We start from the raw sequence: 21258 nt of genomic DNA, 5'->3' as shown, positions 1-21258 counted from the left end.
AGACCATGATTAGTAAGTGAACTACCCTCGGTGTGCAAAAAGAGACTGAATTATTGTAACATCTAACAAAGATAAATGATTACTTCGCATCATCATTATTATGGGGTAAGATGCTGCCTAGAAAGAGTGTAGCAATATTCAATTCACTAAGACCTACTTGTGTGAACTAGGACTTTCCACTATGACCCAATTAAAAATAATGGAGAGAAACAAGCTCATCAGGGCAGTGACTACACGGGTAACATGGTGCTCATACATTTCAGAGTGGCTAGAATAATTATCGGCATTACTGGCCAGGATAATGAAGCTGCTAGGCCAGGTGTCTCATTAAGAAAATCTTACCAATTATTACTTTTATATTTACTGGTGGAATTTTATTATATTTAAATATTAATGAAATCACTTGGTATTGACTATGTTTTTAACTGATTGGTGTACTAAGCGCAAGTATTTCTTGAGATTCGGCTTCCTTTTATACATATGTACACACACAATAAGTCATGATGTGAAATGTATTTCTGACATAGGCTAGCAGTCAGTAGAAAGTTTGAAAAACAGTACTTTAAAACCTCAGCTAATTTAAATAAAATATTTTGCTTAGTGAAAGAAAAATATGTCATTCCATAAAATAAATTCCCGTTAAAAATATACCTTTTGTATTGTCGAGCTTAGCAATGACTTTCTGTTCTGCAACATTCCAAATGATCACTAAATTATCGGTACTGCCACTTGCAAACAGATCAGGGTTATGTGGACACCAAGAGATAGCTGTGATTGTTTTTTTATGTTCAGACATAATTGCGTGAAGTTTGAATTCATTATAACGGTGATCCAACTAAAAAAAATATATAAATAAAACATTTCAGTGCTTCTTTTTAGATCATACACTTTTCATCAATAATCACATTATTTTTAAAAGGCTACATACACGAAAAGTATTATATCTAATAACATAGTATGAACACATTTCAAGCCTTGGTCTACTTTCCAATGTCAAGTGTATTCAATCAGCTGAAGTAAATCATTTTTTTAAAGTTTTTATTTTTATTCCAGTTAGCTAACATAGTTATGTTAGTTTCAGGTGTACAGTATCATAATTCAACACTTCCATACATCACCTGGCACTCATCATAAAGGTACATCCTTAATCCCCATCACTTATTTAACCCATCCCCTCACCTTTCCTCCTCCATTAGTTTATTCTCTACAATTAAGACTGTTTCTGGATTTGTCTCCCTCTCTATTTCCCTTTGCTTTTTTTGTTTCTTAAATTTCACATGAGTGAAATCATATGTCATTTGTCTTTCTCAGACTTAGTTTGCTTAGCATAATACTCTCTGGCTCCATCCATGTTGTCGCAAATGGCAAGATTTCATTCTTTTTTTATGGCTAAGTAACACTGCACTGTATGTATATTCTACTTCTTTATCCATTCATCAATCAATGCACACTTGGGCTGCTTCCACATCTCGGCTATTGTACACAATGCCACTATAAACATAGGGGTGCATGTATCCCTTTGAATTAGTGTTCTTGTCATCTTTGGGTAAATACCCAATAGTGCAATTGCTACATCACAGAGCAGTTCTATTTTTAACTTTTTGAGGAACCTCCATACTGTTCTCCAGAATGGCCACACCAGTTTGCATTCACACCAAGAGTGCACGACTGTTCCTTTTTCTCCATAACCTCGCCAACACCTGTTGTTTCTTGAGTTTTTTTATTTTAGCCATTCTGATAAGCATGAGATAATATCTCACTGGTTTCAATTTGCATTTCCCTGATAAATGATGATGTGTAAAAAAAATCAGTTTTTAAAAAATAAGAGAATTGAAACTAAATATAATTATTTAAAAACTAAAACTAAATGTACACTCAAATATGCATAATAATTCAGAGCTTTATATTTTCTACAGCTATATGTATTTATGAGGAAAAAAGTTTGGTTTTGGAATATTTTTTCTGTAATTTTTCAATTAGATTTGAATGAAAAAATTTAGGTTAGAAAAATTAACTATTGGGACTACACCAAAATAAAAAGCTTTTGCACAACAAAGGAAACCATCACAAAATGAAAAGGCAACCTACTGAATGGAAGAAGGTATTTGCAAATGATATATCCAATAAGGAGTTAATACCCAAAACATATAAAGAACTTACACAACACTGGAAAAACACAAAAAAATCTGACTTAAAATGGGCAGTGGACCTGAATAGACATTTTCCAACATACAGATGTCCAACAGACTCAGGAAAAAATGCTCAAATCACTCATCTTCAGGGAAATGCAAATCCAAACCAGAATGAGATATCACCTTCTCATTTTTGTCAGAATGGCTGAAATCAATGACATAAGAAATAACAAACATTGAGAATGTGAGAAAAAAGGGACTATTTATGGGAATGTAAATTGGTACGGCCACCATGAAAACAGTATGGAAGTACCTCAAAAAATTAAAAATTGAAATACCACATGATCTAGTAATTCCACTACTGGGTATTTACCCAAAGAAAATGGAAACGTCCCTATTTTTATTGTAGCATTATTTACAATAGCCAAGATATGGAAACAACTCAAGCATCTGTCAATAGATGAATGAATGGAAGGGGGAGCCTGGGTGTTCAGTCAGTTAAGCGTTGGACTCGATCTGGGCTCAGGTCATGATCTCACAGTTTGTGAGATTGAACCCCGCATCAGGCTGTGCACTGACAGCATGGAGCCTGCTTGAGATTCTCTCTCGCCCTCTCTGCCCCTCTCCTACACACACACACACACACACACACACACACACACACACACACACTCTTTTAAAAAACCAAACTCTGAAAAAATAGATGAATGGATAAAGATATGGTGTGTGTGTGTGTGTGTGTGTGTGTGATGGAATATTACTCAGTCATAAAAAATGAAACCTTGCCATTTGTAATGACACAGCTGCAGGTTGACGGTATGACGCTAAATGAAATAAGTCAGAAAATGACAAATGATTTCACTTATATGTGAAATCTAAAATCAAAGACAAACAAAAAACAAACAGAAAAGCAGGCTCCTAAATACAGAGAACAAACTGGTGGCTGCCAGAGGGGAGGTGGGTGGGGCGATGGGCGAAATGGATAAAGGGGATTTAGAGGTACAAACTTCCAGTTATAAAATAATTCATGGGGATGAAAAGTACAGGATAGTGAAAACAGTAACACTGTAGTAACACTGTATGGTGACATATGTTGACTACACTTACAATCATGACCAGTAAGTAATGTATAAAATTATTGAATCAGTATGTTGTATACCTGAAACTAACATACCATTGAATGTTAATTATAGTTCAATAAAAATATTAGGTTAAACAAACCACCTGTCATTATCACATTATTAAGAGTCTGAAGTCTGCAGAGCAATGGTGTCACCTGTTTCTTGTTACTGCTTTTTGGATGGGGCATTATGTTGTGTCCTTATATGCGAGTGGACAAAAGAGCCTAATTTTCCTACTTCCTTTCTAAATGTTCCATCAATCAGTGCATTTTTCTTTGTTGTCTTTTTCAACATGTTTGGGATTATACCATATAGGCTTTTTGTTCTCCTTGGCTTTTCCTTTTAACATATAATGAACCTTTCAAAGTGTTATTGGAGAGTGTTTCAAATCATTATTATATTAACTACTGATTACACCAATCTTTCTTCAACCTTATACCTGCAGTAAAATCCTGACTGAACATGCCCTTCANCTTGTTACTGCTTTTTGGATGGGGCATTATGTTGTGTCCTTATATGAGAGTGGACAAAAGAAAGAGCCTAATTTTCCTACTTCCTTTCTAAATGTTCCATCAATCAGTGCATTTTTCTTTGTTGTCTTTTTCAACATGTTTGGGATTATACCATATAGGCTTTTTGTTCTCCTTGGCTTTTCCTTTTAACATATAATGAACCTTTCAAAGTGTTATTGGAGAGTGTTTCAAATCATTATTATATTAACTACTGATTACACCAATCTTTCTTCAACCTTATACCTGCAGTAAAATCCTGACTGAACATGCCCTTCAATGCCCTACATCGTGAACCTTGGCTATTTTGCAAGACTCATTTGGTATCACGTTCTTGCTCATTCACTCTGACCTTCTTGGTTTTCTATCACAGCAAAATCATGTCTGCTTTAAAGCCTGTTTGCTGTTCCCTTGGCCTTGAATGCTGTCCCCACTGATCTGCTCATGGTTATTCATTCTTTCCTGTTCAGGTCTCAGTTCACAAATACCTCTTCACAGAGGTATCTTCTGATCACACTATCTAAATAAGTTTATACACCCACTCCCACACCAAAACCTGTCCCCTACCTGTATCCTTTTTTTAAATTGAGATATAATTGACATGTAATATTAGTTTCAGGTATACAACATAATGATTTAACATTTGTATGTACTGCCAAGTGATCACATAAGGCTAGCTGACAATCATTACACAGTTATAATTTCTTTTTTTGTGACGATAAATTTTAAGATCTACTCTCTGAGCAACTTTCATATATATGATCGAGTGTTATCACCTACATTCAACACGCTGTACATTGCATCCTCATGACTTATTTAGTTTATAAAGTTTGTACCTTTTGACCACCTTCATCCGTCTCTCCCTCATCCCAACCCCACCTCTGGCAACCACCAACCTATTCTGTGTATCTATGAGTTCAGTTTCATTTTGTTTTGTTTTGTTGTTTTAGATTTCACACATAAGTGAGATCATATAGTATTTGTCTTTCTATGACGTATTTCACTTAGCATAACATCCTCAAGGTTCATCCATGTTGTAGCAAAAGCAAGGTTTCCTTCTTTTTACAGCTAAATAATATGCCATTGCATATATATGCACCAATTTTCTTCATTATCCGTTCATCCATCAATGGACACTTGGGCAGCTGCCATGTCTCGGCTATTGTAAATAATGCTGCAGTGAAAGTGGGAGTGTATATATCTTTCCAAATTAGTGTTTTCACTTCCTTCACATAAATGCTAAGAAGCAGAATTGCTAGATCATATAGTAGTTCTGTCTTTAATTTTTTGAGACTCCACAGAGTTTTCCACGGTGGCTGCACCAATTTACATCCCCATCAACAGTGTGTGAGGGTTCCCTTTTCTCCACAGCCTCGCCAACACTTGTTATTTCTTGTCTTTTTGAAAACAGCCGTCCTAACAGGTGTGAGGCCATATCTCAGTGTGGGTTTGATCTGCATTTCCCTGGTGGTGAGTGATACTGAGATTTTTTTTTCATGTGTCCACTGACCACTTGGATGTCTTCTTTGGAAAACTGTTCAGATCCTCTGCCCATTTTCTAATCAGATCATTTGTTTAATTTGCTATTGAGTCGTACAAGTTCTTTATATGTTTTGGATATTAACCCCTCCTCAGACACATGATCTGCAAATATTTTCTCCCATTCAGCGGGCTGCCTTTGGATTTTGTTGGTTTCCTTTGCTTTGTAGAAGGATTTAAGTTTGATGTAGTTCCACTTGTTAATTTTTGGTTTTGTTGTCTTTGTTTTTGGTGTCAATGACTCTATCATATTACCTATTTTGATACCCTTTGTAGAATGCATTTCTTCATGAAACATTTACTTGTTTATTGATTTATTCATTTTATGACTTCTCCCCGCCCACTGTCCTTACTAAGAACATGAATTCAATGAGAAGAATTTGCCTGGTTTGTTCATAGCTACATTCCTAGTGCCTAGTAATATTTGGCCAAAATAAAAGGTTTAATTAATATTATTGAAAAAAGGACCCATTATGCTACTGTTTAGCATTTAAGCAACTTTTAACGTTTGCTATCATAAATAATACTATAGCGAACATCTCTGTATCTAAAATTTTGACTAATGACCTAATTATTTCCAAAGGCTTTCGTCTTCTATAATTTCTGTTTCTCTTACTACTTCAATTTCAGCTATTCCTGAAGAACTTCAGATGAAAATATTACTAGAGATAACCAAGTACCTGTAGAGTTTTCACTGATTAGTACTGCAGTTATAATAATCTTGAATTGTCCTGTTTAAATTTCCTGTACATTTAAGAATGAACAGTCTTGTACGTTTGGTTATTCAGTGAGTTACATTACTCATGGTAAATACTGTGAATATGGCTAATGTAGGTAATAGAAAAGACTGCACTATAAGCTAGAAACCTCGTGGAGGAGTCTATAAATACATGTATGAAGAGGTGACAATACACATCAATGATCTTCACTGGATTTACTACACAATTATCCAAGTAGTATCTTAAGCATCATATAGAATACTTACAGGGATTAATTTATTAATACATTCATATTCTATTTACAATTCAGTATTATGAGTCTGTTACCATTATAATGAGCTAGACCATAAACTATTTTTAGAGTAGTTAACACAATACATTATTGCATCATAAATCAATGGTTAAAGAAAAATTTCTTATGGCATTTACAAGTATCATTTAATAGTTCTGAAAAATCTGACAAAACCTTAGTGTCATTATATAGAGTGTGAAAGACTATCAGAATTTGACTATACATTGACCCTAGATGTGACTTAATAAATACTCATGTAGCATAATTTTCAAAGCACTTCAATTTACATAATGACATTGAAAACAGAATGATTAATAGGAGTTGAATGTTAATGTCACCATTTAATATAAATGTAATTTTCTATTATACTTTGCAAAAGGGTTTTACAGTGAACTCTGTAATGAACTGTTACCTAAGTTTATTTAACTTCTAAATCAGGGTGATTTTTAGTTTGTTTCAGTCTTTAATAATACATAAACTTGCTTCAGAGGTTTTTTATATTAGTAATTTTAGCTTGATCTTCCTAAATATTCAAGTCATAAAATGTCATCATAAAACTTATGACACTTGCAAACATGAAAAAAACTGAGTTCTGCCTTCATCCACTTTCTGACCTTCCTGACTCCCTGGAGCAATAGTTTGTCTTGTCTGACTAATACATTCTTCTTCCCTAAAAGGAAGTAAGACAAGAAGATAGGAACTAAGACTAAGGGAGACATTTTGTAGATCTTTGGGGAGGAGAGGCTGGGGAGGACACGTAAAGTGAAAAGGAAGCAGATGGAGGAAAAAGGGGGTCAATCAGAGGGCTTGCTGCTGCCTTCTGTACGGGGCAATGGGAAGTTAAAAAACAGGTTATATGGGAATTGCAGATTGATTGGTTGGTGTTTCTACAACCTTAAGTGATGCACTACAAAAAATCGAACTTGATACTGTGGAAAATTAATTGGTTTATAGATTAATTCTGTTGTTTATTAAATTTTCAATAAATCTATAACACTATTAGCAGTTAAAAGGATTTTTACTCCAGAATCATGTGATAACTTTTTTCACTCTTAACTGAAAATAAGTTGGTGTTTCAAAATAACAAAAAAATACATATCACAAGAAAAACATTTGATGAGTCTTTATTAAATATCAGAGAGTATGCAGTAACTTGAGAGTTCAAAGGTGAGGAAGACTCGTTCTGGTGAAGGGAAGCAGGGAGACAGTCTGTTCTGTAAGATCCTTCACTAACAGGAAGGAGGAAAAAGCAGAATATGAACAAGAGTTTCTATGCCTGAACTGAGATCTGAAAGATAAGAAAATACTTTCTGAAGAGGCAGCACAGGCAAATGGAAAAATTCTTGTAAGCAAAGGCAAGATATACAAGAGTCTGAGATGTTTTGGAAAATACAATTATCACGGTATGCCCAGAGCATAAGGTAAAAGGAAAGAGACACAAAGACTGCAACACAGTGTCATACTACAAAGTTTGGATTTATAAGAGGGAATGAGGAACAGCTGAAGATTGAAAACTTCAGATTTGCATTACAGATGATTCATTACAATGAAGAATAAACTAAAGGGAGTCAAAGTAGAGGCACAGGATATTGAGAAGCCATCAGAAGAGTGTAGGTGAGACAGGTATAAAGACAGTAAAAGGTACAAAACACTAGGATCGCTCCTGGTCACCTTCAGTAAAGAGATGGGCAGAAGAGGAAGCCAAAGACAGCTCACTCTCCCAGCCGTGGTTCAGATGAAGGGCAAGCTGCTAACACTGAAATGTGGACTCCAAGTCTGAGGAGAATCCAAGTCTGACTTGGATTGAAGAGTCATAAGGCACCTCTGTCTGGGGAAATTCAGAAGGCCATTGGCTCTGTAGACTGGGAACTGATAAGAGAGGTCTGGATGGAGCTAGTTAACGAGAAAAAAGAGTTATAAAGTTTGTATCCCAAGAATATATCAGAATATATTATATCTGCTCTGTTTTTAACATAATGATATCTAATGGATGAAGTCCATTCTCTACCTGATAAGCTTCCTCATAAGAAAGTTACTAACAAGGTCTGGAACAAATGAATAAATGAACTCCAATTATTTATATGGGGCTATATTTTAAAAGAATGAAATTCTACTTGCTCACCATCCATAAATGGGGAGCCTTTAGGGTGCCTGGGTGGCTCAGTCAGTTAAGCATCCGACTTCAGCTCAGGCCATGATCTCACAGTTCTTGACTTTAAGCCCTGCATTGGGTTCCGTGCTGACAGCTCGGATGCTGGAGCCTGCTTCGAATTCTGTACCTCTGTCTCTCTGTCCCTCCCCCACCTGCACTCTGTCTGTGTCTTTCTCTCTCTCAAAAATAAATAAACATTAAAAACTTTTTAAATTAATGGGAAGCTTTTAATTCTTGAAGAAATTCTTTTCGATGAAACAGCGCATGAATGACTGTGAAATCAATTAAGATTCTTCTAGGAATTTAACACTTGGAGATAATGCATTTTCTAAAAGCTTTACTTGTAAAACCAAAGAGCACTAAGCTTTTCACATCACAAGGATTTTAAAATATGTATTATTTAAGTGTTAACTTTACCTAATACAATTCAGAAATCACCAAGAATCCATAGAAACTGACCTGATAAATATAGATGGCCAGGGTAGCGCAGTACGCAAACCTGTCTCCATGAGCTGCGCAAACATCTTTGTTCCAAGGCTGACATCCAGCAGCGAGGAGGCCCACTTGCCTTACCTGGGACATGTTTGCCTTGAAAAACAAATGTGGAGAAGTCATTTTCATTATGTAACAAATCCAATTATTTTACATCTATCTGCCTCAATCCTCATCTTTAAAAAAAAAAAAAAATTTCTACAAGGACTATTAATCTCTATGCACACTTTCAGAGAACAAGAGCTGAATCCCCCGATGTCTAGAGACATCAAGGCAGGTAACACAAGTTTGAAAAGCAAGAGATTAGAAATGATAAATGATACCTGGCCAAGGAATGGGAACCTCCAGGAGCCATGGGGACCACAGTGGAACACAGGTGCATGTTGCGTCTAAAGGGCTCGAGGACCCCTGGAGAAGGGCCTCCTCCCGTTGCCAGATTTATGAAGCCCTCCAGAGAAATGGAGGAATCTAGATTCTTTTGTAAAAACTACAGATGTTTAAATACTGGCAATACATTCAAGGTGACAAATTCAGATGTAAAACCCTGAGCCACTATTGGGGGGACAGTGTGGCCTCTGCCACAGAGCATCACTGCTGTTACAGTGACTTGGCATCTTCACAAAAGCCACTTGAGGTACACAGGGCAGGTAGACACGCTGCACTGACAACATTGTTCGTTGTGGAGAGGGGACAGAAGGAAGCTGGAAATTACCAGTTAGAAGTTGCTGATGTGGCAAGCCAGAGGCTGGGGGAGTAAACAGCCCTGGAGATGCAGAATCAGCCTGGCTGGGACACAGGGATGGGGACCCGGCTCCAAGCCAGTGTAGGGCAAGAGCTGGACTCAGGCATCTAAGCCCAGGTCTCTGTTTCTTCTAACAGAAACCCTCTGAACTAGGTTTTTCCTACCATTCCTCTCAGCCCAAGGGATTCTGTGAATCTACGTGTAAACTCTAAACTCAATTCTTCTGGGACACCGGAGAAGAGGAAACCAAGAGTGAGGCTGCTTGTAAGTCTATGATCATTTTGAAAATCCAAATACAGTGAAAACACGAAGACAAAATCAAAACAAAAAAAAAAAACAAAAAAAACCTATTCTGAATATTGCGCAATATAATCACCTAATGAATGGCATTCAAGAAGAGATTAACTGGGGGGGCGCCTGGGTAGCTTAGTCGGTTAAGCGTCCGACTTTCGCTTGGGTCATGATCTCGCGGTTCGTGGGTTCAAGCCCCGCGTCGGGCTCTGTGCTGACTGCCAGCTCAGAGCCTGGAGCCTGTTTCAGAGTCTGTGACTCTCTCTCTCTGACCTTCCCCTGCTCACGCTGTCTCTCTCTCTCTCCTAGAAATAAATAAAACATTAAAAAAAAAAAAGAAGAAGAGATTAACTGGCCAAAAACAACTCTTTAAAGACAGAACCCAGACCATTATTAGGTGTCTCCTCAAATATGACCAAAAATATTGGTCTAAAAATGAGGATTCTTAGTATGAGACAATCTTCGCTAATGCCTCAAAGTCACACCATGCAAATATCAATTTTTCAGTACTGTCAATTTCATTTCTAATTAAAGTAAGGAAGAAATGTAACTAGCTATAACCTATTTTTGAAAAATTAATAACTGGGAGAGATAATAAAGTTGGTTCATGTTGACTAATGTATCCCAAAGTCAACATTTAATCAGTATTTTGTTTATGTTGTTCAAAAGTTTTACATCTTAGTAGCAAAATGTGATTGCCTTAACACCACACCTAAAATAGCACATATATGAAACATAACCACAGAAATAGATATACGTCTGACCTATGACACAGATCTAACAGGTGCCTATTCAGTGTATCCCCAGGAACCCTCCACCTTGACCCGCCCCTTCTCTTTTTGTCTTGCTACCTAGTGGTTTAAAGCAAGCTACTCTCAACCACTGATGCCTGGTACCGTCATGGGAAAATCAAACTGTTTCTTTATTACCTGCTTCCTTTTCAGTACAGGCGGAATGACGTTCCGACCCTAACCCTACATTTCTCCTTTATTTTAAAGCTCAGCAAGTAGTAAGTTCTAGTCAGTTATATTATCTCCATTGTTTGTAAAGCTACTTTCTTCCTTACATCTTTTCTATTTCATATTTCCACTTTCTAGAAAAGATCTTTTTATTTCCTCTTCCTTCCTCAAATCTAATATTCATCCCACTAAATCCCCTATTCTGAGTGGAACTCTTGGCTTTTTTTAAAAGTAAAACATTATTTGAAGTGAAAAATGGCTGATAAACTGTGATTCAGTCTTTTGACTGCTTAACTATAAAAATCTTCTTTCCTCTTCCCCAGAATATGTATTTCCTCAGGCCCTGGCACTCAGGACAAACTTTTTAAAATATACCTTAGGGGCGCCTGGGTGGCTTAGTCGGTTAAGCGTCCGACTTTCGCTTAGGTCATGATCTTGCAGTTCGTGGGTTTGAGCCCCGCGTCGGGCTCTGTGCTGACTGCCAGCTCAGAGCCTGGAGCCTGTTTCAGTCTGTGACTCCCTCTCTCTCTGACCCTCCCCTGCTTACGCTCTCTCTCTCTCCTAGAAATAAATAAAACATTAAAAAAAAATTAAAAAAAAATTAAAAAAAAATATACCTTAACTGGTAATGTTTAACATTATTTTTCACTGAATATATATTATCTCAACCACAGTGTGAATTAAATGGGCTTTTGCAGTTTATTTTTAGGGTCTATGATTAATAATCACAATGTTTGCGTGGAAATAAAATTTTTTTCTGATTTATGTTTAAACAGATTTTGTTTATATCTGGAAAAGAAACATAAGATTTAAACAAGCAGGTAAAATGGAATCACTTAAAATTTTTTTACTTTCTGCTGTTTTTTACTTTTTTAAAATTAATGAACATTTAGAGCGCTGTTAGTTTCACAACAAAATGGAAAATTCGAGAGAGTTCCCACTCACTCCCTGGCCTCCACTATGTACAACCTCCCCCAACTGCCAATATCCCCCATCAGATTGGTGCATGTGTTGTGATGATGAGCCTACACTGACAAAACGTCATCACCCGGAGTCCGCGGTTGACATTAGGGCTCCTCCCTGGTGTTCTACATTCCCTGGGGTCTGACTAACGCAGAAGGACATGTACCCGCCATTTCTGTATGTTGTAGAGAAGAGATTCACTGCCCTAAAAATCCTCTATGCTCTGTCTATTCATCCGTCCCTCTCTCAAGAACCCCCTGGCCAGCACTGATATTTTTGCTCTCTCCATAGTTCTGCCTTTTCCAGAATGTCATCTCATTGGAATCATACAGCATGGAATCTTTTCAAATTGGCTTCTTTAACGTAGTAACATGCATTTAAGTTCCTGCCACGTCTTTTCATGGCCTGATAGCTCATCTCTTTTTAGCAATGAAAAATATTCTCTGCTCTAGACAGACCACTTGTCTATTTATCCATCACCTATTGAAAGACATCATGCTTTCCAGTTTTAACAATTATGAACAAAGCTGCTATAGGGGCACCTGGGTGGCTCAGTCGGTTAAGTGTCGGACTTAAGTTCAGGTCATGATCTCACAGTTCGTGAGTTTAAGCCCCGCATCTGCTTCAGATTCTGTGTTTCCCTCTCTCTCTGTCCCTCTCCAGCTGGTGCTCTCTCCTCTCTCTCTCTCTGAAGTAAATAAACATTTAAAAAGATGCTTTTAAAGCTACTATAAAGCTGCACATATCCATGTGTGGGTTTTTGTGTAAACTTAAGTTTGAATTCACTGATGCAAATAACAAGGAGTTCAAAAGGAGGTGACTGCTAAATCCGGGAAAGTGCATGTTTATTTTGCAGGGCACCTGGTGACTCCCAGTTTTGGCTCAGGTCATGATCTCATGGTTCCTGAGTTCTAGCCTTGTGTGGGGCTCCATGCTACCAGGGTGGAGCCTGCTTGGGATTCTCTCTCTGGCCCCCTCTCTCTCTGCCCCTTCCTTTCCCTCTCAAATAAACATCTTTCAAAAAGAGTATGTTTGTTTTGCAAGAAACCATCAACTGGTTTTCTGAGGCGGCCGCACTCCCACCGGAAATAAGCGAGCATTCCTGCTGCTCCCCGTCCTCACTGGCCGTTGCTGGTGTCAGCGTCTGGAGAGGTCACTGCAGTAGGTATGTAGTAGTGATTCACTGATGTTTTAATTTGCAATTCCCTATGCTGGCCATCTTTCTATTTTAGTGTATGTGCTGCCGAAGCGAGCACTGCTGGCCATCTTTCTAGATGCTCACATGTCATCTGTCTTCTTAAGTGAAGCAGCCGTTCAAGGTTTTAATTTGCTGGAATGGCTCAGAGAACTTAGTGTCTAAGCAATTAGGGACTTTCAAGTTATGTTTCTGTGACTAATTTCTAGTTTAATTCCACTGATGTCGTCTGAGAAGAGACCTCATATTATTTCTATACTTTTAAGCTGTTGAGATGTGTTTTATGGCCCAAAATATGGTCTATCTAGGTGAATGTTCCATGTGAGCTTGAGAAGAATGTGCAAACTGTTTTTGAAGTATTCTACAGATGTAAATTATATCCCAAGCATTGAATATGCTAGAGTTCAACTACATTCTTACTGATTTTGTCTGCTAAATCTGTTCAATCTGACAAAGTATTAAAGTCTCCAACTATAATAGTGCACTCATCTACTTTTCTTTGCATTTCTATTGATTTTCGCCTCATATATTAGAATACTGTTATTAGCCACATACACATTAAGGATTATGAGGTCTCCTTGGAGTAGTGACCCTTTATCACGATGTACTGTCCCTACTGTGAATTCTGCTCTGACTGAAATTAACACAGATATACCCACTTTTTTTTTTAATGTTTTATTTATTTCTGAGAGAGAGAGAGAGAGAGAGAGCGTGAGCAGGAGAGAGTCAGAGAGAGAGGGAGATACAGAATCTGAAATAGGCTCCAGGCTCTGAGCTGTCAGCACAGACCCCAACACGGGGCTCGAACCCACAAACCGTGAGATCATGATGTGAGCCTAAGTCGGACGCTTACCAACTGAGCCACCCAGGCGCCCCTACACACTTCTTTTAATTAGTGCTAACATGGTATATCTTTCTTCATTCCTTTACTGTGTATATATGTCTTTATATTTAATGTTACTTGTAGATGACATATAATTGGGTGTCTTTTAATCAGTGGATTAGAGCATTAATGTTCAAAATAATTCTTGATGTACTTGGATTAGTATCTACCATATTTTTTACCACTTCAGTTTGTTCCTCTTATTCTTTCTTCCTGTTTTTCTCTTCCACACTTTATTTTTCCTTTTGTGGTTTCAATTGAATACTTTATAGGATTTTTTTTTCTTAGCGTATCAATTGTGTCTCATTTAAAAATTTTTTGTGTGTGATTGTCCTAGACATTTTGTAATATACATTTACAACTAACCCAAGTCTACTTTCAAGGTAGTACTTCTCAGGCAGGAGATGGGTACCTTATAATAACAAAATATCCTTGTATTTCTGATCATACTCCCCGTATGATCACTGCCATTCAATTCACTTATACATAAGCAACATAGCATATATTTGTGTGTGTGTGTACACAAGTATACATAATCAAATACATTGCAGCTGTTTTATTTTGAACATACTTCTTTGTTAACAAGATCAATTAAGAATAAGAAAAATAAAAGTTTTATTTTACCTTTAATTATACATTCTCCAGTATTCTTTCCTTGTTTATACAGATCTGAGTTTCTGACCTACATCACTTACCTTCTCCACTTCATCACTTACCCACATCCCTTTCCTTCTCCTCTTTTAACATTTGTTGCAACAAATTCTCTAATGGCAACAAATCTCCAAATTGTTGTCTGAAAAAGTCTTTATATCTCCTTCATTCATGAAAGATAATTGCACAGGGTACAGATTTCTAGGCTGAGATTTTATTTCTCTGAACACTCTAAATATTTCATTCCATTCTCTTGCTCTCATGGCTTCTGAGAAGTTGAATTTAATTATTATCCTTGCTTCTGTGGCTTTTTTCAAGATTTTCTCTTTGATATTTTTTTTCAGTTTGAATATGATATATGATTTGTAGGTGTAATTTTTTTTGGCATTTATCATGTTTTGAGTCCTCTGTGCTTCTTGGATCTGGGATTTGGTGTCTGATATTAATTTGGGGAAATTCTAAGTCACTATTGCTTCAATTGTAGTTTCCGTTCCTTTGTCTTCTTGTCCTGGTATTTCTGGTATGTACGTGGTATGCCTTTTGTCGCTGTCCCTCAGTTCTTGGATACTGTGTTCTGTTTTGATTTGTTTTTTTCCCTATTCTTCTTTCCCTTTTCCCTACTGTCCTATCCTCAAGCTCAGAAATCCATTCCTCAACCACACCTAGTCTACCAAGGAGTTCAGTACAGGCCTTCTTCATTTCTTACAGTGTTTCTGACTCTAGCATTTCTTTTTGATTCTTCTTAGCATCTCCATCTCTCTGCGTAAATTATCCATCTGTTCTTCTCTGCTGTCTTTTTTATTAAAGCCCTTAGCATATAATTATAGTGTCTTTAAATTCTTGGTCAGACAATTCCAACATTCCTGCCACAGCTGACTCTTTGTTCTGATGTTTGTTTGTTTTTTTAAATTCTCTTTAAACTGGCTCTGGTTTTTTGTTTGTTGTTTGTGTTTTGTGTTTGCCTTTTAGAAGGCCCTGTAATTTTCCTTGTGAGGAGAACACATGCAGTGGGCGAAAGGAACTGAGGTACTCAGACCTTCAATAATGTAAAGGTACACTGCGGGTGGAGAGGAAGCATGGGGAAATATTCGAGAGTGCTAAGATTAGGTCTCTGCCTTTTAGTGAGTCTATGCCTGTGGAATGTGAATTTTTCCAGTGATTCTTGGGGGTTTTTTAATCCCTAGGTGGGACATGATGGGTACATTGGCTGGAGTTGGTTATTTCCCTTCCCCCACACAGGGTAGACTCTGAAATAATCAGCAAAGTTAGGCTCTGGTGAAACAGTTTCTCCTGAGAACAGTCTTGCTAACAAAAAAATGCCTGGACGTATTTCCCAATGTTCCTCTTCTCCTCCGCCTGCCAGGGGCATGCGGGGACTTTCTCTGGTCTTCACTGGGGGGACCTGGTAGAGATCCCGCAGGTAAAGGCACACAAGCATGGGGGCCTCCCTGGAACTTCTAACTCTCAGACTTGTGACAGGAGCCCCCAGCAATTCACCAGTTATAGTTCAGGTTTTCCTACTCTGGGTCTGGCTCCTGCGGAGGTTCAGCAGGTATGTGTCTGCTCCAGTAGGTTGTGAATTTCTGTAACGGTGTGTCAGTCTCCCCCCTTAGACATCTAAGAAGAGCTGTTGATTTTTCCGTTCATTCAGATTTTCATCATTATAAGGACAGAGTAAAGACTTCTAAGCTTCTTACCTGCCAGTCTAGAAACTCAAAGTCCCTCTGCTATTTATTTAAAATAAGTTACTTCAAATTCCATTTTGTCCATATACTTTTTCGTTAACTATCAGTATATCTTGAATTTACTACTTTTTAATTTCCAAATTTAGATAATCTAAAAATTTCAATGTTTTCACCCAATATGGTATGACCTTTTTCCTAAGCAGCTTTCCTAAGTCTTACAATCTAACAGCTTAAATCCTTTTTAAATTCAGAGTTGAATAGGGGCGCCTGGGTGGCTTAGTCGGTTAAGCGTCCGACTTTCGCTTAGGTCAGGATCTCGCAGCTCGTGGGTTCGAGCCCCGCGTCGGGCTCTGTGCTGACTGCCAGCTCAGAGCCTGGAGCCTATTTCAGAGTCTGTGTCTCCCTCTCTCTCTGACCCTCCCCTGCTCACGCTGTCTCTCTCTCTCTCTTTCCTACAAATAAATAAAAAATATTAAATAAATAAATAAATAAATTCAGAGTTGAATAACTTGTCCAACCAGCCACAAATAATAAACACGACAAAACAATATGGTGACTTATTTTAAAAATCTAGGATTCCGGATAAAATTTTTAAAAAATTATACATCATTAAACACATAAATACTACTGCATTTATACATCTTAATTATATACTTAAACTGGCAGTATTTGGAACATCTACAATATTTTTCAAAAGTATTATTAAAAAATTATGTAGCTCTTATAAAGTGATACCAGCAATTGTGAGAGAGATGAAAAGAAATGTCTAAAAGCTTGTGTTGTCTTTGTCGTCTGCATGGATGTTACACAATTAATGATTCTGTAATGCTGATGAGAGAAATGTTCGACTGCGGGTCCATTCTAAAATATGTATCTGTATCTTAAATACAAATCCTATAAAATGTCATATATTCAGGAAAATAAATATATGTTAACTGAATGTAAGTTAAGTCTATATTTCAGATAAATCTGACGTACCCTTTCGTATCCTTACTTTAGAATATGTTTCCTTTGTGTGTGTGTGTGTGCATGCGCACGCATGTGTGGATGACTTAAGAATTTCCATGTCCACTCTAAAGATGTTGTTGCTTCAGAAAATATCTTTCTGGCGCTGAAACAACATGCACAGTTTAAAGATGAAGTACTAAACCGTCAGTACACCGAATAACAGGGATTTATAAAGAGTTCAGGAACATAGACTGAGCACTGTGTCACCCCACATGCAACTGACAGCGCCAGTAGCCTGGCAACAGCCTACTTGCAAAGATATTATTTTATTTTCTTAACCTAAATTCAATTTTTTGTTTCAATCTCCTATGAAATGCACCCACGTACATTATAATTACAGTAGAGCTGCTCCACACATTAAGTGTATGAAATGTAAAAAAAAAGTAAAACAAGTGATAAGAGTATATTTACATTAGATTTGTGTAATATTAAGGTCCATTTTTGAATATGCAAGAACATGTTGATATAAAATAATCACAATGAAATTTAAAATATAAAAAATAAAACTGTAAAACTATGTTAAAATTAAATTCATATAGATGTGTCTGTGTATCTGTAGAAATATATACATATGCCGTAAATATTAATTATATCAAAAATTCTATCATAATTTTGTACTAACAAACTCACTTGCATATAATTTTTCACATACTACATTTCTAAACTACAATTTTAACTAAAAAGAATGCAACTTATGTTTTCCTGTGAACATTTAAAAAATACTCTATTTAAAATTTGCTATGTTAAATGCTGATTATACAGAATATATATGCACATACACATCATCTGAAAAATAATAAGCTGGATTTTTTTAAAGAAATTAGTCAATATTCATGTGTCAATTTTCATTACTTAGAATAGGATCTCGTTATTTCATTTTCATAATTAGGATTTTCATATTTATTTTCATAAATAGGATTTCATAAATAGGATTTATTTCATTATTTAGAATAAGATCTTTCACTCCCATGTGAGTCTATGTAAGAACTGATCAAAACCTGAGCCAGAAGACGCTCAGCCCATGAACGATATGGTAATTTCAGGGTCCAACTTGATCTATACGTACTAATGGCAACTCTTGTAATACATCTCGGAGTCAGGAATTCATTTATAAAGGACAATGGTAGTTTTAAAGAGCAGGCTGGTGTTAGGCTGGAGGAAAAGAATTTGAATCCTCATAATCTCTGAATTACCCTGAAGTCACTACATAAAGAAACACCCAATTTTACCAAAAAGCATGTTAGCAAGTTAGACTAGCATCCCTATGCACCCCTCCCCCACTCAGAAATAAATGGACTACACTGGGGGTAAAAGCCTCTGGTTCCACATTAGAAATGCGCGTATTCTTACATTTAAAATGCACACGCACAATACAGAGGCGCTGTGGGGTGTCTGTGTCCAGCGGCACTTAGGAAGCCCCAAGCTGGAACAGTTCCATCATTTATGCAGGAGACTGAAGTTCAGAATGAAGAGCTACCCACGGACCCTCCACCTCAGGGCCCACGAGATGAGGGCTGGTCCCTGGGGTGTGCTATTAACTGGCTCCAGAGATGTTCACCAGCTTGTTTCACAGCTGGAAAAAAAAAAATCTCAAGAAAAGCCCAAAAGGCAGGAGGCTTTAAACTGCTGAGGAATTACAATGAAAGAGGTAACTAAAAGGAAGTAAAATACTAGGAAAACTTCTTTCGTTGAAGGGCTGAGAACGGGACCCCGAGGAAGGGAGGGGGGAGACGGCAGTGCTGCCCATCTCTGGTCCTGTCTGCCCTCGAACGACAGGGGCAGCTGGGGAGACTGCATGAAGATACTCTGGCTCTTTTGTTCTCTCACTAATAAAAGGAAAACGCTAGGCTGTGTAAGAAAAGGGGGGGGGGGGGATTAAAAAAGAAAAATCCACAAAGTGTCTTATCTAAATGATTAGGGAAATCTTCCATTAAAAAAGTGAAAATAATCAGAGATGTCATATTATTTTACACAAGATCCGTTTTGATTAGATGCACTTTTAAATAGCAGTTTTCTACTATTGCAATAATAGATCAGAATAGCTGTTTTCAAAATACAATACAAACGTTGCCACAATAACAATGCCAAGTCCTTTTGAAACGTAATTAACTGCCTAAAAATTCATCAAATAGAACATGGCACTCTTCTTCAGAAAATTTTTGCATTTTATTGTACATTATTACATATATGTAGTATTATCATGTACACTTTCTATTTCATCAAAAAATTTTCTCTGTGTAAAATGATTTTGTTAAAAGTATTACTTTCATCCATAAATCTCATGAAAAAGAATTCTATTTTATATTTAAAGCCTAAAGATAATCTGAAAAAATTAAGAATTCATCTGAAACCAGGATGTAAAAAAATGCCTTTTTTTAATGTATGATTATGACTATATTTACATATTATCTTCTTACCTCTGCTTTTGAATCTATCAAGTGAGTATCTTATTTACCCTCAGAATATTACAATCAAAAAATGTCCTCAACATAAATGACAAAGAAATACAGCTGCATGAGTAGTGAAGCAGAAAACAAAACCCGCAGAATAGCATAATTACAACATAAATGTATCTTACTCTTTGTAGTCCTTCATACCAATCATCTTGATCAAACCAATTTGAAATGTAAGTCATCCAAGCCATAGTGTTTCTACTTTAATCAAGGCAATTGGAAACTCGGCATCAGAATAGTCAGCACCTAAAGTAACAATAATGTGTTTCAACCAAAAAGCTTTACCAAATTCTGCCTTGTGAAATGTTCAGTACAAGAAGCTAGAAACACAAAAACATTTCAGCTGAAACAGATTTAATAATTTATAAAGAACAGTATCTATAAAAATAATGCTAAGCCAGAAAATGTAATCCCATACTCAAAGAGGAAAGATAAATCAAAAAAACATTATGCTGTTGTAAAGTACCGATGAATGCTTTATCAAATGTTAGACTTTCAATTTCATTCTAAAAAACATATGTGATTCAACTTTTTCACCAAGCAGGCAAATTAGTTCTCAAAGTGCCCCAGTTACAAATGAGGAATGCGAAGAAAGCACAAAGCTACAGGGAGGAGAAAATTAGTTCCATTCTCAACCTTAGGAGTCGGAGATAAAGCCGGAAGAAAGCCTCTGGGTGAAAAGGTGTACAATGACAAGACCAATTCTGTATTTCTATTCGCTTCCATCTCCGTACTCGAGAGTTAAATCATTTTAGAGTCTGCTGACTACTAGTCACGTATGTGCCTCGAAAAGTTTGGCACGCATCACTCATTACAGTGCTCATATCGATCAAAATCACATCAATTTGATGTTTTTAGGTTTTACTCACTTCTAGAAGATTATGTACTAGCCATGCTCTGTACGAGCTTCCCTGGGACACTTGAGAGCACGTGGACTTCAAGACGCCCTCTAAAACATGGACGTGCTTCTCCCAACACAAGTCCTGACTGATCTTTTCCTCACCAAAGAGTTACACCTCAGGGGAGAAAAAAGGAAAGGGGGTGGGGGCAGGAAAAAAGAAAGAAAACATTTGGGTGACTTGAGCGTTCCACTCTTGATATCCAAAAAGTAGCACAGCACTTGTCCTGGCATAAAGGCACGCGTGCGGAACATACGAATGGCACCGTGGCCGACGGAGCACAGCCCCCAGACTGTATCCGATGGAGCATAGGCTCTTCAGAAAAAGTCTTCTTCCTTTTTCTCTGGGAACTTTCTCAAACACACGCCTGAAGCTCAGGTCCAAGTGCTTGGGAACAGGCTCTCCCTTGCACAGGGAGACGCAGGACTGATGTAATCTGTTTCACATGTTCACATCTTGGTGACTTCCCCGATTCCGGACTCCTGTCAACCACCTCTGAGCCATCTCCGCTGCCTCCTGCATTCCCCACTTCACTGACCAGCATTATGCTCTCGACGTAACCTGAGAGAAAAA

General features: G+C 37.2%; 1 protein-coding gene across 2 annotated transcripts in view; it reads right to left on the bottom strand.

The window, feature by feature from the left end:
• The window catches only part of WDR17 (WD repeat domain 17), a 77998-nt gene extending 57982 nt beyond the window's left edge, over nt 1-20016 (bottom strand). The window contains exons 1-4 of one of the 2 annotated variants that reach the window (XM_077779063.1): nt 11324-11473; nt 10075-10294; nt 8924-9052; nt 652-835 (exon numbers count right to left, since the gene is read on the bottom strand). In XM_077779063.1, the coding sequence (XP_077635189.1) occupies nt 652-835; nt 8924-9046 (307 nt within the window). In that variant the 5' untranslated portion in view covers nt 9047-9052; nt 10075-10294; nt 11324-11473. Of the gene's footprint in view, nt 1-651; nt 836-8923; nt 9053-10074; nt 10295-11323; nt 11474-19911 lie in introns of those variants that run through there. The other variant, XM_077779064.1, reaches the window with a different exon arrangement.
• Between the last annotated feature and the right edge of the window lie 1242 nt (nt 20017-21258).

Source organism: Crocuta crocuta, unplaced genomic scaffold (assembly GCF_008692635.1).
Source record: "Crocuta crocuta isolate KB4526 unplaced genomic scaffold, BGI_CrCroc_1.0 scaffold88, whole genome shotgun sequence".
NCBI classification, from domain to species: Eukaryota; Metazoa; Chordata; class Mammalia; order Carnivora; family Hyaenidae; genus Crocuta; species Crocuta crocuta.
This window is presented reverse-complemented; position numbering and strand designations above follow the sequence as displayed.